Below are 17,639 nucleotides of genomic sequence, written 5' to 3' on the forward strand. Positions count from 1 at the left end.
TTAGGTGTTTAGCCTGTGTGTATGTCTGGGAGGGTGTCAGAATCTCTGGAACTAGAGTTAAACAGTTCTAAGCCGCCATATGGGTGCTGGGTATTGAACCTGGATGCTCTGGAAGAACAGCCAAGTGTGGGTGCTGGGATTTGAACTGCTAAAAGAGGAGCCATCTCTGAATACATTTACTATTTTGTGCCATTTACTTGGTTGGCCAATACCATGTAGTGTTTTCTCCATTGCATGTTATAAAGGCTCGAAGCTTTAAACATTAAGAAACAAAATGAGAAATGTGACATGTGAGAAGAGAGGTTTTTAGAGATTTGCTTCATTTTTCTAGTGTTGTTAAGTAGATGGTGACTGTAAACATGATAAAGCAAGTGTAAGCAGCTTATCACATGCTAATGAATTTTGAAATATCTAATGTAAATTTTTGATATTTTTGGCATGGAGGGTTTTGTTTTTTGAGGGTCTGTAGTAACTGTATAGACTAGGCAGGCTTAACCTCAGCTTATGGGTTGTGACCCCCTTTTGGGGTGGGGGGGTCAAACGACTCTTTCACAACGGTTGTAATCAGATATCCTGCTTATCAGATATTTACATTTCAATTTATAACAGTGGCATAATTACAGTTATGAAGTAGTAATGAAAATAATTTTATGGTTGGGCTAACCACAATATAAGGAATTATATTAAAGGGTCAAAGTATGAAGAAGGTTGAAAACCATTGCTTTAAATTCTTGCAGTTTGGTATCAGTGAACATTTAACAGGAGATAGAACAAAGTTTTTAATCCAAGTTCCTGAGTTGACTCAAGTCTTGCTGTTGATTAAAACTGTTGAAAACAGTGGCTGAAAAGAGAGCTCAGGGGTTAAGAGTGCTGGCTGCTCTTGTAAAGGTTCAAAACCCAGCACCCACAACTAACAAAAGTCCTCAATGCCAGTCCAGGGGGATGTGATGCCCTCTTCTGGCCTCCACAGGCACTATACATATGTGGCAAGTATAGGAAAAACACCCAAGCACAAAATATAATCTTTTTTTTTTTCCCCCATGAGACTGGCTGAGAGTCACAGGAGATTTGAACTAGGAGAGTCGGGCACAGTCCGCCCTCTGGTGGCGGGTGCCAAAGCCGTGCGCCACTGCACACTCGCTCACAAAATCTACTTTTATCTTTAAATCTTGCCACTTTAAAAAGCAGGGAGACAAACTTTCAGCTTCAAAACACAAGAGCAAACAAAACATGCCCTTGCCCTTTAGCCACTGAGCCTCAACTGGGTGATAAAGCTCTCCTAAACCCCAAACCATTGCTTCCATGTCCCTATGCTCAACGCCTCCAGCAGAGTTACCTCAGGACCCTGCAGGTCCAGCAATGACACTCTAGAGCTGCCTGCCTTTAGCTCTCAATCCTCTCTCACTGTGCTCATGTGTATGGAAAGCTCCAAAGAGGTTCTTCACAAGGTAGCTTAAGTCACTTAACTTCCTCAGTCCCTTCTAAGGCAAAACTAGTCAAAGGCAAACCTTAAACGACAAAATTTAAGTTTCCAAAGACTATGTCTGTAAATTGCAGGCATTCCTAAAATCCTAATTTAAAAATCTACTTTAAAACATATCATTCATTCATTTAATCACTCATGGGAGTGGGGATCCCCCAAGTAGGACAGTGTCCAAACCAGTGAATGAGTCAGAAGACAATCTTCTTTCTGGACTCAGTTCTCTCCCACCATGCAAGTCCAGAGGACTGAATTTAAGTCATCAGGCTTGGTGACATAAACTTTTAACTGCTGATTCACTTACAAATTCCCAAACTGATCTACTTCTAAAATCCCTGGTTACTTTTTGTAACAAATTAGAAAGTATTTTGTATCATCTGCTTTTTATTTTTACTGGAATTCTAATGCACTGCATCAAAAAAATTATCAATTAACCTCTACTGGGTAGTGGCCACAGCTTTAACCCCTACACAGAGGAAGCAGAGGTAGGTGGCTTTCTGTGAATCCCAGGTCAGTAGGACTACATAGTGAAACCTTGTCTCAAATGAATGAATGAAAAAGATATGTTTGTGTTTATACCCTAATCAAACTCACTGTAGATGTAAACAAAGGGGCTGTGGTCCAAGTACTGGTACAAAGCTTGTCTATGTGTGCATGAAGCCCAAAGTGGGGATTCCCAGCAAAGTGAAAAGGGAGGCATGGAATACGGAATCAAAACATTTCACAATACTGGATTCTATATTATATTAATAGCAACAAATTACATTTGTTCTAGTAACAAAAGTTGAGCAAGTCACTAACATTTTACCAAACATGAATTTCTAAAAATGTAAAATATTACACACACACACACACACACACACCCTACATAAACCTGTAAATAATAAGTGCACCTAGGAAGTACTGGCTCAAAGGTAAGAGCAGACATGTAGAGGGCCTAAAGTGAAGCACAAATTTTACATGGCCATATATATATATATGTATATTTCAGTGCTGTGAGTTACTACACAACTCCAACACACTCATATATTAAAGACATAAAGCAAAACCGTGTTTCTCCAGGTTTCAGTGGTTCTGGGATAAATTAGTAGAAGACCAAAGAGTTACCATGATTCATCTCATCATTTATCACCTGCAATGAGCCAAATGCCAAGGAGGCGTTTTACATATTTTGCATACCACCACTAAGGAGATGACTGTGTTATTCCTTTTCAAGGTGCTGGAGATGAACATGTGTCTGCCAACCCAGCCCTGCACTCTTTTCTCTCAGCATACTCTTCAGTACTCTCCAAGCAGTAAATGAAACTGGTGGCACACACGCCTTTAATCCCAGCACTTAGGAGGCAGAGGCAGGCCGATCTCTCAGTTTGAGGCCAGCCTGGGATACACTCTGTCTCAAAAACCTAAAGAAAAAAAAAAAAAAAAAAAAAAAAAGAAAGGAAGAAAGGCAGGCAGGCAGGTGTGTGGGTGTGGGGGTGTGTGTGGGGGGGGGGATTCGATTCTACTGGGCCTCTGTCCACTAAATGTTAACAACTGTTTCTGAGAAGACTGCAGAGTTCTCATGTTAATGTTTTTTTTTTTTTCTATACCTTCAAGAATTATTGCAGATGTCTGGAAATTAAATAACTTCTTATAAAAATCAATTTGTGCCATAGTTTCAAAAAGGTCGCAATTTCTTGGCTTCTTATTGAAGGAGACTTTAGAATATTAGATGAGATAGGTAGAACAGAATACTGTGTCTTCACACAAACTTATATTGATTACACAGTAGGCATTATTTAGGAACCAACTAAATGCCATTTAATCCTCACCATCTCAGCTGGTACTGACTCTGCTTCAGAAAATCAAAGGTAATTTGTCCATGTCGTAGTAAACGAGTTATAGAGACACAAATAGAATTCAGGTCTCGGGTCTATTTAATTAACACCACGTCCTGGTTCTTCAACCAAAATTCAATCACAAATTCAATCAATCATTTTAAAAAAATTAAGAAAAAAACCCCACAAATATGCAGTAATCTGCTGGCTTATGACTATCTTAACGTAGCGTCACAATTTCACGTGAGGAAATTTACACGCATGGCATTTTTTTAGATTCCTGACATAAAGTTGTATTAAAGTTAATATAGTAGATCTTTTTACAGGCAAAACCGGAGAACACAGCATTAGAATTTATCACGTGAATTAGTTAAGTGTAATCGGTTTTAACTGTAGAACACAAGTTTTTATATTTGTTTTCCCTCCCTTCAAATACTACTATTCTGGGAGTCCGAGGAGCGTTCAGGTTCCCAAGACGACGGAGAGAACTCATTTAAATCCGGATCTGAAGGTTTCTAATGCAAAATTCTTCACCACCAACGTGGCCTCAGAGCTTAATCCACCTGTGGGTGTGGGTTCGGTGGCTGCGAGGGAAGGATTGTACAAACTATCCAAAATAGACACAAATAAAAGGGTTCCTTCTGAGAAGCAAAAAAAAAAAAAAATCATTTTTCCCCCACCATCTATCTCTCCTGGCTGCAGACAAAACTAGGCGCATTTAAGGCCCATCGTCTTGGGCAACCGGTCCCTAGACCTCTGCACCTAGCCAGGTCGTAGGAGGGTGGTGGCGACGCCTGGGTCTCCCTCCCCCACCTGTGCACTTCAGGCCAGGCTCCAGCGCCCAGGCCGCCAGGCCTCCCCTCCCCCTCCGTCCCCACGACCACGCGCTCCGGGCCGCGGCCTCCAGTGCCCGCGCGGGCCGGTGCTGCTCCACGCCATCTGCCCCCAGGCCTTCCTCGTTGTCGGCCCACAAAGCCGGCGGTGACCTGACGCCCCTCTGGGGCCCTCCCGCGCCGCCCCGATCCGGGCCCGCGCTCCCCTAACCCTGCGACGCATACCGTCTCCTCCGGGTCGATGTCGATCTTGAAGGTCTGCTGCTGAAGGGTCTTCAGGGTGACCTGCATGGTGTCTAAGCCGGGGCCTGGCCGCCCCGGGGTGGCCGCGATCCTCGCGCTCTCGGGAGGAAGGCGGTGGGGGTGGGGGCTTGTCACATTCGCCCGGAGTCGCGCTCACCTCGGGCCCCGCGTCCCCCCCCGGCCGCGCCGCCGCTCCCGCGGCTTTCCCCGCAAGCTCGACCCGCGGTGCTTCCTCACGCGCCAGCCACCGGGCCCGCAGGAGGCGCGAGGGACTCCCCGAGAGACGCAGAGAATCCGCTACCTCACCACAGGATGGTGGCCGCCATCACCGTGACTCGCCGAGACGTACCCCCTCCCCCACCAGAAAAAAACCCGGAGGATGGGGCCAGACTCGGGCGATCTGAGCAGGCGCAGGGTGCGGAGACGCTGTGCGCAGGCGTGAACAGGAACTCCGCCCGGGAATAAGAGGCGGGGCGGTGGGTGGTGCTGGAATCTCGGCGGCGCGGCGCCGGCGTGCGCAGGCGCACTTCGCAGGCAGGCGCTCGCGGAGGCCTGATCGGGTCCGCCCGCCTACAGTCGCTCCGCCTACGGCCAGGCTCCGCCTAGCGGCGCGAGTTGCGCAACCCGTAGCCGGGGAACGGCTACGTGGAGACCCGTCTTAGTATCTGCGGAGCAGTGAGCACTGAACCTAGAGGGCGGTGGAACGGGCGGAGCCTTAGTAGCAGGATTGTCTGGGGTCCGCCCAGATGGGGTGAGCGTAGCCGGTCGAGCGTGTGTAATGCCGGTTGCTTCCGTGATTCTGAGACTGGCTCCAGCAATGGATTGCTTGCTTGCTAGTCTTGCGTTCTCTCAGCAGCCTTGGGACCTCCCACCTGTGAAGAAAGGCGGATTTAAGAAGAAGGCCTAGTGTGTCACGCCTTTCACTCCTTCGTTTTTTACTGTCCCAGTTGAGGGGCTGGTGGTAGATATTAGGCAGTTTTGCCCTTAGTCTCACCTCAAGTGCTGCTTTCCTTTGCATTTGGCACCTTCTAATTTTTGCTCAAGTGTCGCCTTCTTGAACTCTGTCCTGTCTGCCCGACCTAAAGTATCAGCTTCTTCGGATCCCATTATCAAGCTCCACTTGTCTCGGTAGCATTTATCACCTTCTGAGTACTATACAACGTGTGTATTTAGCATGTGTGTCTTCTCTTACTTTACTAATCCCCCAGGCTGAAGCTACACAAAGGCATTTTGTTTTGCCCACGGTGTACCCCCAAAGCCTACAAAATAAGCCTAGCATGTTGTAGGTAGAAGGAAATATTAGAAGAATGGGTGAACGTGCTTCTGGTTCCTTGGCAGTTAAGGGTGAAAAGTCACACAGCTAGTTGGTGGTTAGAAAGAGTGGGATAATGCATGTAAGTCTTAGTATCAGAAACACAGAGTTAAGTGCTTGGCTGTAGCAGTCTGTCTATTTACACAGAGATTAGACCAGAGTGCAGAGGTGTCGGTAATAAGCACCCAGCCACCAGAATAGTGACACCTTAAGTGCTTGTCTGTATGCAGCCTCTTAATAGTGTGGTGACCCCTGTTAGACTTAAAAAGTGAGAATAAAAAACAGTTACTACCATCAGACTACAGTGAGGACAATTACAACCTCCCTCTCTGAGCCAGCACCGTCAATGATTACAATATCACTATTTAGATTTTCATGGTTCCAGAAACTAGGATATAATTTTGTCAAGGAACTTTCCCTAACCAAGATCCCTCTCCACTAACAAGGTATGTCCCTGCACTATGGCACATATTGAATTCTCTGCCTTCTCTCTTCCTGTGGACTTCCTGTAGTCTTCCTGGTGACTGGTCTTAGTCACCAGGTGTCCTCAACTTTTGCTCTGAAAAACTGGCAGCTGGGATCTCTTCCTTTAGCTGTAGGGTCAGCCAAAGGCAAAAGCAGTATGACTGTTTCCAGTGTGACCAGACACTGGGAAAAGAAAACCTGTGGGCAAAGGTAGCAGCTGACTTCCTTATCCCTTCAATGGATGACATCTCCATCTCTCAGGTACTCAAATCAAAGCATAATCATCATCCTTAAGTCCCTGTCTTCCCTGACTCCTGCTGCCTGGCCACATCCAACCCAGTGTTAAATCTTATCACTTTTACTCTCCAATCTGTACCCTCAAGTTCAGCGACTTTCCTCATGATGTCTATGTCGACAGCCATCATCAGTTGCTCCTAAGGGGTCTTCAAATCCAATCCCCACCCCAACAACAGTCCAGCAGCCAAAGCACTCAATTTGTTAAACTGGGGATTTTAGTTGTGATTTTGTTTCTATATAGCCTAAGCTGAACTGAAACTTGCAATAAATTCTCCTGTGTCAGCCCTCTTGAGTGCTGAGATTACAGGTGTGCACCACTATATCAAAGTTGTCTTTTGAAAACATAAATCACTCGAAAAACCAAAAAGAAAAAAGAAAAAAAGAAAACATAAACCAAACCATGTCACATTCTTAATATTTGTGTTTTACTTCCGTATGACAAAATGTCACAGTGATCAACAGAGGAGGAAAGATCTCCTTTAGCTCATGGTTCCAGAGGTCTTAGTCCATGGATGCTTGCTTATGTTTTGCATCTGTGGCCACACAGTATGTTGTATCGGGAGGGCGTGGCCTTGGGGCTGCTTGCTTTACGGTACACAAGAAACAGGGAAGAAATGGGGGTCTCCTATTCCCTTTAAGCACACATCCCCAGCAACTTCCACCTTATACAGCTCTACTGACTGGCAGCCTGACCTTCACCACATAAGCCTTTATGAGACATTTAAGAGCCAAATGCTAACAATACCTAGTTGTATATTAGAATAAAATGCAAACTCTCCCTGGCCTTTAAGAGCCCTCATCATCTGACTCTTGCCAAATCTTCTGAGCTTGTGTCTTTCCTTCTGTCTCCCTCTTACTCACTGCTATCCTCTGGACCATCTTTCTTTGATCTCTCAAACACCTGGTTTTGTCCTCTGTACGTGAGGTTTCTTCAGCCTGAAACTCTATCTTTCCCAATAGTTAAATGGCTATTTTTCATTTTTCGGATTCTTCTCCAGTTTTTGTCATTAGTTCTTTTCTTAAGAGTTTTACTTTTAGGCTGGGCGGTAGTGGTGAGGGCCTTTAATCCCAGCACTTAGGAGACAAAGGCAGGCAGATCTCTGAGTTCTGGGAAGCCAGCCAGGTCTACAAAGAGAGTTCTAGGACAGCCAGGGCTACACAGAGAGACCCTGTCTATAAATAATAAATAAATAAATAAGTAAATAAATAAATAAAATAAATGTTTATTTGTAAAAGTAGATGTCACATGTTTATGGGTGACTTCAGAGTCTGGAAGAGGGTGACAGATCTCATGGAGCTGGTGTGACAAGCCATTGTGAACTGCCCAACATGGATGCTGGGAACTAAACCCATGTCCTCTGGAAGAGTAGCAAATGCTCTTCCCTGCTGAGCCATCTCTGTAGCTCCTTGCTGTGTTTGAGAGAAACTCTGGAGCCAGGCTAATGGCTGCGGTGCTCATACATCACTCAGCAGCCTAAGTGGTGTACTGGGAAATCTTTTGTATGACTAGAGTAATTGTTTTTGATTTCTAGAAAAACTACATATTACTGTTCTTTAACACTTCTGAAGAGAAGCTGCATCTAGTGTGAGGGTAGAGTCAGGAAAGGAATCTGTGTCTGCAGAGAGCAGCTGATTAGAGACAGTACAGTGCAGAAACTGGAATGTTGCAGGTCCAGAGGCTAGTTACCTTATATCAGTTCTAGCCCTCCAGAACAGCTTCTCTTTTCCCCTCTGTGTTCTTACTAACACTTTGGAACAAATAAAAGCCTTTTAGAATCTATCGACTTAGGAGGCAACTAGCATATCCCAATCAAAAACCTAAGAAAGCCTTCAGACGGTGTGTGACACCTACAGATGAGCTTCCCCATCTCACCGTCCCTCCCTCTGGATGTAGCCACCAATATATCTTAAACTTCCCATGGTTTATGACTTTTTCAGTTCTGTAAACGTATAAACACTTCATAAAACTGCTTCCATGGTGGAACATGGAATTTGGAGTAACCTAACTCCGTGTTGCTGGGCCACAGTCACTCGGAATCACTCCAGAATAAATTTATCTCTTATTCCCCATAAGATGAGATCTGTGGAATTCATGTGGGCATTACACATACCTACTGTCGACCCAATAGCACAGGTTGAATGCACTGTTTGGATCCTTGTAGGGTGTCATACCTAAGCCCAGAGTACCATAGTTCATGTGCCAGATAATAAAATGTCATCCTTATGCATAACAGAAAAGCTGTTAAGAGGAGGTATCTGTCAGCAAAGGCTCAGGGAGGTTCTGCAGTTACCAGGCTGAAAAAAAGGCAAGGGCACCAGGTGAGGGGTTTTACTAGCATTCTCAGAAGGCAGCTATGGTGCCACTATATCATTAATGCCTTACCATTGTTAGCTTTGGAAAACACTCAAATGGTTTCAGAGAATAGAATTAGTAAGAAGATATACAGGTAATTGTGTTAGTTCATTTTGCCATTACTGTAATGAAATGCTTGAGACGTGGGAATTAGCTTTTTAAAAAGGTTTATTTTGGCTCTCATTTATACAAATAGAAGGTTTAGATACCTCATCTGGTGATGATTTTCCTGCTGATAGTGTTGGGAGTACTACAAGGCATCACTAGAAACACTGAGTAGGTGGGTGGATAGGTAGCTATTTCTGTGTCTGTGTCGTTTCTCCTTATATAAAGCCATTAATATCCAATGGAGGCCCCACTCTAATGACCTCCGGTCCTGATCACATTGTTATGGTGCACACCTATTGTCCATCTTGGGAAGCTAAGGCAGTGGATCTTGAGCTTCGAGCCAACCTGGGCTAAGCGGCAGGCAAGACCCTGTCTCAAAAACAAAAGTAAATATGAATATACTTGAATATACTTTCTACCTTCTTAATAATGCCTCAAACTGAGAAATGACAACATAAGAACCTTTGTCAGACATATTCAAATTGTATCTAAGGCACTGTCAGTGAGGTCCAAAGAGCTATGAGTGAAGCGTGTGAGGCAAGTGGGAGTCTCTTAGAAAATATTCTAGTTGGATGTGGAGGCGCTGGCGCACACCTTTAATCTCGGTGCTCAGGAGGTGGAGGCAGGCCATCTCTGTTAGCTCAAGACCAGCCTGATCTACCACAAGTCCAAAGAAAGCCAGAGTTACAATGTGAGACCCTGTCTAAAACAAAAACAAGATTCAATGGAGATTTAAGCATTAAGGAAAGGGGAGAGAGAAAGAAACATTTAAAAAAAATCATTTGCTCTTGTAAGGATTGACCCTAGAGCCGGGTGGTGGTGGCGCACGCCTTTAATCCCAGCACTTGGGAGGCAGAGGCAGGCGGATTTCTGAGTTCAAGGCCAGCCTGGTCTACAGAGTGAGTTCCAGGACAGCCAGGGCTACACAGAGAAACCCTGTCTCGAAAGACCAAAAAAAAGGATTGACCCTAGGGCCTATGCAAGCATTCTACCACTGAACTAGATAACTGTACCCCAAGATGACTTCCCAAGTGTCTTAACAATAGCACTATAAGATCTGAAGAGGTTTGGTAGTGACAATGTGACAATATTTTAAAAATTTAAAAGACTAAGCCAAATGATTGGTACATTTCTTTTTATCTAAGCTACTTTAGTAAACAAGATTATAAGATGGTTTATGAAGTACATTGTACAAGTTAACAGGCTGAAAAGATAAAAACATAGGTCAGAAGAGAAACTCTTACCCCACATGTCACAGGAAGCTTAGGCTTGTGTTTTTACTGTGAACTGTTCATAATCTTGTTTGTGAGGATTTAATTCTTAGCCAGCAGGATGAGGCACTACTCTCTCTTCCAAGTCCCTCTTTTTTCCTCTGCCTTTTAGTACCAGGATGAAAGTGTCAGACTTGAAAAAATTCATTCCCTCAACAATTTTTGAGTCTTCTTTCCCTCTCCTCTCCTCTCCTCCCGTCTCTTCTCCTTCCTTCCTTCCTTCCTTCCTTTCTTCTTCTTCTTCTTCTTCTTCTTCTTCTTCTTCTTCTTCTTCTTCTTCTTCTTCTTCTTCTTCTTCTTCTTCTTCTCCTCCTCCTCCTCCTCTTCCTCCTCCTCCTCCTCCTCTTCTTCTTCCTCTCTCTCTCTCTCTCTCTCTCTCTCTCTCTCTCTCTCTCTCTCTCTCTCTCTCTCTCTCTCCTCCCAGCACCTCTCTGAGATAGGGTTTCTCTGTGTAGCCCTTGCTGTCCTGGAACTCATTTTGTAGACCAGGCTGACCTTGAACTCACAGAGCTCCACCTGCTTCTGCCTCCTGGGTGTTGGGATTGAAATGTATGCAGCACCAGGCCTGGCTCAGTTTTTTAATTTCTTCATGCCAGAAACAGTTCTGGCTTCAGGGATACAGAAGGGAGACTAAACAGCCTTTCAGAGTTAAAGGATCATGCTCAGGAAGGGGAATGTTACTACAATGTTCTGGCTATGTTTCATTCCCTCCCCAGCCCCAAGTATTTGAAGCCTCAAGAGATAGGCCCTTTTATAGTGTTGAGTCTACCTACCTTAGCATAGCTGTAGCCATTTTGTTCCATACCTGGCAGCTATTTCATATTGTTCCTGTAATATGCCTGCCAGTCATTGACACAGAAAGATAACTCAACTCTGAGCAAGATCATGATGATCACATATCTGTTATGTTTGTTAATCTTAAGAAATTTCACAAAGCTTTATGTAGGACCCATCAAATAAAGGTCCATATGAACTATTATGTCTAAAATGGCTTGCTTGAGTCAGAGCTGTCCACCCGGCAGCACTTTTTGCACCTGAATATGAGCTCACTATGGTTTTTGTGGTTTTTCCCTTTATATGCTAACAGAGAAAGATGTTGAATGGTGCGGCTCAGCCCCTGAATTCTGAGCTAGGGTCCTGATCTCTCAGCATTAGGGTGTGTGTTCAGTAAAGCAACCCTGTCTGACTGAGATCAGTGTTTGTGTGGTTTGTGGGACACCTCATGCACCCCAACAATAGTAGCTCACCTACCTTCCTAGGGTTTTGCAAGATATTGAATCTAAATCACACAGTGATGAATTTGATAGAGGAAATGTTAAGACAGCATAGCCTTTAGGCTTTGGCACGGATATTGCTGGCTTTACAGTGAGAATTAGAAGCAAAATGCAAAGCATAATTTTTGGAATTGGGCAGTGGGGATGTGCAGATAAGCCAGAAAAGACTGCTTTTTTAAGAGAGTTCACCCAGTGTGGTGGTTTGAATATACTTAACCCAAGGGAGTGGCACTATTGGGAGGCATGGCATTGTTAGAGTAGGTGAGGCTTTTTCGGAGGAAGTGTGACACTGTGGGGGTAGGCATTGAGACCTTCCTCCTAGTTGCCTGGGAGACAATAGCCTTCTGTCTGTCTTTGGAACAAGATATGGAACTTTCGACTCCTCTAGCACTGTGTCTTAGATGCTGCCCTGCTTCCCTCCATGATAATGAACCTCAGAACCAGTAAGCCAGCCCCAATTAAATGTGGTCCTTTCTAAGAGTTGCCTTGGTCATGGTGTCTCCTCACAGCAATGTAAACCCTAACTAAGACACCCAGGGACACAGGGGCATGCAGGTAAGTATTTAACAGTATCCAGTACTCATCAAGTACTCAGAAGCTACTCCTGTGTTGGTTTCAGGAGGCCTGGCTACTGCTCAAGATGGCTGCAATCTGGTCAACATCCAAGTAGTGTTTGTCAGGCATGTAGAATGCAAGAGCCTCGGACTCATGGAAGCTGCTATCTGCCTTTCAAAGGAAAGTGTGTCAAACCAAGCAACTTATTGCAGAATCAACATCTCTGAAAGAAGTCCTGACAGTCTGGCATGCAGATCCATGAAGATGAAGCCTAAGCCACAGTGGAGCCCCGCCCCCAACATGGAATGTCTGTCATGAAGGCTGTAGCCATTGAATAGAGTCAACTGTTGTTTTAAACAGAATCTCACATGTTTGATTTTACCAATAAAGACTTGGAAGCCAGATGCTGGGGTAAAAGCCTGCTAGCTCAGAAAGGCAGAGAAAGCAAGCTGACCTTCCTCCTCAGCCAGTGTCCCAAATGGAAAAGCAAGCTCTCCTTTCCACCCCACCTCAAAAACTCCTCAAACTAAATGTTCCTCCCTCTCCATCTCCATGTTCCTGTCCATCTCTCTGTCCTCCTGACTTCTTACTTTCTATGGGTTTTTCCCCTATGTTCACTCCCCTTCAACTCCACCTCTTGACCTAAGGTTGACTTTATTTAATCCTGTTTACAATAAACAGAAAGCTCTGGGATTAAAGATGTGTGTTAGGGCTGAGCCACACCACGACTAAATATTAGGTTTTTCCAGTAAATAATACAATCTAGGGGTTCACAGTGTGGTCAAATATTCTGCAACAGTCAGCCTCTGTGACAACATCTATGTGGGCTGTAAGTGGCAAGCCATAAGTCCTGCCCCATAAGGCTGCCCCAGCCTGTTAGAGCTCACAGCATTCTTTCATATGCATAGATGTTGAATATAGAGCTACAAAATCGGATGATTGCCTTGCTAGATTTGCGTCTTCTTTTGGTCCCATTTCTCCTGTCTATGGCCCCATGGTTTCCTTTTTGAAAGTTATTATTTACTTCGTGTGGTTGTATTTTGTTTTATTATATTGTGTGTATGTATGTATGTGTGTATGTATATGTGTATATATACATACACACATACAGACAGAGAGGGAGGGAGGGAGGAGAGAGAGAGAGAGAAAGAGAGAGAGAGAGACAGAGACAGAGACAGAGACAGAGACAGAGACAGAGACAGAGACATATAGTTGCATATAGTCCAGGCTCACATTGAACTTGTTATGTTGTAGAAGATGACCCTAAACTCCAGGTCTTTACAGACATACACCACCATACCCAGTTCGTGTGGTGATTGTGTAGACACCAGGGGTTCACGCATGCTCAGCAAACATCTGCCAACTGAGCTGCGTCTCTAGCCCATATGCCTTGGTACAAATGTAAGGTTTTTTCTTTTTCTTTCTGTTTATTGTTGAGTATCGAGACTTAAACTCTTCAACAATTGACTTCTTATGACTTTGGAGACTTGCTGGGCGGTGATGGCACATGGTATAATCCCAGCACTTTGGAGGCAGAGGCAGGTAGATGTCTGTGAATTCAAGGTCATCTTGGTCTACAGAGTGAGTTTCAGGACACAAACCCTGTCTTTAAAAACCAAACCAACAAACCAAGAAAAGAATTTGGAGGTTCCCGGAGGTAGACTAAATACATTTTTATTATGTATGTATAAATCTGTGAGCCTTTGGAGGCTTGTAGCAGAATGTTACAGCTTAAAATTTGAAAAGTCCCCCATGGACTTACGTGTTGAATACTTGGAGCTGGGCTGGTGGTTCTGTTTTAAAGTGGTGTAAACTCTAGGAGCTAGGATCTGGAAAAGCATCACTAAGGATGTGTCTTGCAGGGTCATTTCCTGTCATGGCTCCTTCCTGTGCCCCTGCTTCTTGTCCGTCATGATTTGAGCAGCCACTGTCATTCACTTGTGCAACCATGCTATTCTGCTTTGCTCTAGGCCTAGAACACAGAGCCACATGACCACAAACCAGGTCCTCTGAAACCATGAGCTAAAATTAATCTCTCCCTTTAATTTACTATTCTCAGATGTTATAATGATGGCGAAACTGATTCAGTTGAAAATACAATAATGTACACAATTGGATTTGATCCTTTTCTGAAAAGAGGTGATTCCTTACCTAAGATCCTTCACAAGAAACTTAAACTGAGGTAAGTTTAACACAGTTGCTGTTTTATCATGTGTTTAGACCTGATATAAATTATTTCAAACCCAGTTATATATCATCACCTTTGTCCTACTTAAAATTTCCCCTCCCCATTTGAAATACAATTTCCTATATTTCCTCGTCCCTGTGATTCAAACACCTACTTTCTTCAGCCTCTGGGCACAATGAAACCCTAAGAATGAACACAAGAGTCCTATAAACAAGCAATCCCCCCTTGCACGATTTTCTTTAACAAATCCTCATGGTAAATGGTTTTGTTTCACAGCAGCAGCTACTGGGACAAAGGTCTGGCACACCCCCCTTTTTATGTTTAAACAGCACTGTTTATACAACTCAACATTCTTTTTTCTTATTTGAACTGCTTTTCTCATCAGTTTTGCAAGAGAGTTAAAAAAATTATTGACAATAAATTGTGAAATAGATCTACTAAAGTTCAGCGAGTTTAAACAGTCTCCCTCTGCTCCCAACCCCCTCAACACCTTTTCTCGTTCCAAAAAGGGGTCTCAGTTTTAGTTAAAGCTGACTTTTACACCTAGTTTATTTCAAATATACCTGGCTTATTTCTCTTTAGCCAAAAACCGTAGCTGGCCTTTTGCTTAAATCATGTGTATTTGCTAATTAATTTGTTATCATTTAACTCTTTAGCATTTATTGGGATATATTTATATGTAGGGTGCCATATCAGATAGTAGTCTGAATCTCTACCTGAGGTGCTTAGTGGAGAACAAAATAAAAGTAAAAGATTTGTTTTAGGTTGAGATGAAGGAATGTTCCAGAAAGCCAGGAAGCCTTGATTGGCTCTGAGAAAGCGGGGGTGGGCGTCTGCTTCAGCTCTTGGCCTTTCACAGCTGGTTATCTAATCTACGTGTTGGCTAAATGTTCTGAATGTACTGCTGGAATTAGAATATCATCCTCTCATAAAATAAATCCCGAACAAATTTACATAATTCTGTAGCTTTCTGGAAGAAAATTTAGAGAGCTAAAAAAAAAAAATTTTTTTTTAAAATTTTAAATGAATAATGCAAATTCCTTTTTTATTGATCTAATATTACTATTTCTATTTTTGCAGTGTAAATTTGCTTGTGTTTTGCAGAGCTGTTCCACTCTGTATGAATTAAAAGCAGCTTCAGGACCAGGTGTGGTATGTAATATGTGCCATTAATACAAGCAGTAGTGAAGATTGCAGTTCAAAGCAACCTGGGCTGCAGACAGACTTTGTTCCAAAGACAAAGGAGCTTTAAGTCTACAAGTTCATGACATTCAGCTTGACCTATTAGTCTGCCCACCCACGCATGTTCATTGTTAGGTGAAATTAGTTTTATAGTTTAGGGTTCCCTCTTATATTTGTATGTCTCATTTTTTTTTTGTTTCTTCCCTGAAATTTCAAGTTATTATAAGATAAATATAGTCTGCATTGTAGTTTAATTAAACTTGAAATCAAGGGAGCCAGCAAGATAGCTCAGCAGGTAAATGCACTTGCCATTCACATCTGGTGACCTGCTTCAATCTCTGGATTCTACGTAAAGTTAGTTGGAAAGGGAGAAGTGACACCACAAGGTTGTCCTCGGACCCCGCCCCCCTACACACACACACAGAGTGGCATGAGTACCTACACACACATTGGCATGAGTACCCACACACACAGTGGCATGAGTACCCACACACACAGTGGCATGAGTACCCACACACACAGTGGCATGAGTACCTACACGTAGGCACCATGCACACTCACCCACATCCAAGCACATTGTTGTTTTGTTTCTTGCGTTCTTTTTGTTTGTTTGCTTGCTTGCTTTTGAGACAGGGTTTCTCTGTATAGTCCTGGCTGTTCCGGAACAGCTAGGCAATGGAATGGTAGTGTTACTATTTCATTAATAGAATGCTATTATAGAAAGCATGCATAAAAGTAATAGTTCAATGTCCATAAAATACCATTTTTAAAAAACGGACAGGATCCCTAATTCATTGTTCATTATCTTAAAGAGGATAGAAAGTGTTTCCGGGACTGACAGTCTTCACAAGATATGATTAGATTAGCATTTTAAGTCTCTCTAGATGTTTAGCTGCCAGGGGTTTATTTTATTTTTTGAGACAAGGTTTCTCTGTGTAGATCTAGCAGTCCTGAAACTTACTCTTTAGACCAGGCTGGCCTTGAAGCCACAGAAGTCTGCCTGCCATTGCCTCCTGAGTGCTGAGATTAAAGGCTTGTGCCACCACTGCTGGGGTACAAGCACATTTTACACACACACACACACACACACACACACACACACACACACACACACGAGAGCTGTGAATGGAATGTGTTCCTAAACATAGTAAAACATACAGCTCCTCTTTCTCTTCCAACACAACATCATCTGCTTGGGACAAGGAATTTAGAACATGAAGAGGCTGAGGCAGAATGATCGTGGTTTTAGGCCAGCAAAACCCTAGAACAAAACAAACAGAAATTTATTATCTCATTATCAAATAAGAATATAAACAGAAAATCGCGCCGGGCGGTGGTGGCGCACGCCTTTAATCCCAGCAAGCACTTGGGAGGCAGAGGCAGGCGGATTTCTGAGTTCAAGGCCAGCCTGGTCTACAGAGTGAGTTCCAGGACAGCCAGGGCTACACAGAGAAATCCTGTCTCGAAAAACCAAAAAAAAAAAAAAAAAAAAAAAAAAAAAAAAAATTATTTTATGTGCATTTGGTTTTTTGCCTGAAAGTGTGTCTATGTGAGGATGTCAGATCCCCTGATACAGGAGTTTACAGCCAGTTGTGAGCTACCATGTGGGTGCTGGGATCTGAACCCAAGTCCTCTGAAGGAACTGTCAATGTTCTTAACTACTGAGCCATTTTTCTAGTCCCGAACCTAAAATATTTCTTTTTTTTTTTATTTTTATTTTCTCCTAAAATATTTCTAGCATGTGACAAATAAAGTGTAAATATGCAAGTTGTTCATACAGATTGGGGAAGTGTTAGGAGTCAATTAGGAAAAATCACAAAAGCCATATAAAGAAAAGCCGCAGAGAAGAGATAATTAGTTGATAAAGTGTGGTTGATACTAGGCATTTCTGCAGTTCTAGTATGTTCGTGGACTGTCCTAAGTCTTAATTCTTCTAACAATAAAATGATTTTTGCCAGATTGCTCACTCTTCTGTGTTTCCTTGGTCCCTTCAAATGAGGGAGAGATCTGCTTTTAGAGAATTTATATTTTAGAGATATCACTATAGCTGAGGGTCCACAGCTACAGATTTATCCTCTGTGGATCAAAAAGCTGGAGAGATGGCTCAGTAGTTAAGAGCACTGGCTATAATTCTAGAGGGTCTAGATTCCATTCCTAGCACCCACATGGTAGCTCAAAACTGTTAACTCCAGTTCTGGGGACTCCACCACCCTATTCCAACCTCTGTGGTTATTGCACACACAGCCATGCAAGCAAAATAC

The 17,639-nt window shown here is 43.3% G+C and overlaps 1 protein-coding gene and 1 long non-coding RNA gene across 2 annotated transcripts in view; one reads left to right on the plus strand and one right to left on the minus strand.

Moving 5' to 3' along the window:
• Positions 1–4,754, minus strand: part of Rad23b (RAD23 nucleotide excision repair protein B) — a 38,877-nt gene extending 34,123 nt beyond the window's left edge. The window contains exon 1 of the mRNA XM_034502403.2: positions 4,356–4,754. Within this exon, the coding sequence (XP_034358294.1) occupies positions 4,356–4,421 (66 nt within the window). The 5' untranslated portion in view covers positions 4,422–4,754. The remainder of the gene's footprint in view (positions 1–4,355) is intronic.
• A 231-nt stretch (positions 4,755–4,985) lies between these two features.
• On the plus strand, positions 4,986–12,410 carry LOC143442446 (uncharacterized). Its single transcript, XR_013110668.1, has 2 exons — positions 4,986–6,411; positions 12,073–12,410. It is a non-coding gene; the product is annotated as an uncharacterized LOC143442446 (long non-coding RNA).
• The last annotated feature ends 5,229 nt before the right edge of the window (positions 12,411–17,639 follow it).

Source organism: Arvicanthis niloticus, chromosome 5 (genome assembly GCF_011762505.2).
Source record: "Arvicanthis niloticus isolate mArvNil1 chromosome 5, mArvNil1.pat.X, whole genome shotgun sequence".
Taxonomy (NCBI): Eukaryota; Metazoa; Chordata; class Mammalia; order Rodentia; family Muridae; genus Arvicanthis; species Arvicanthis niloticus.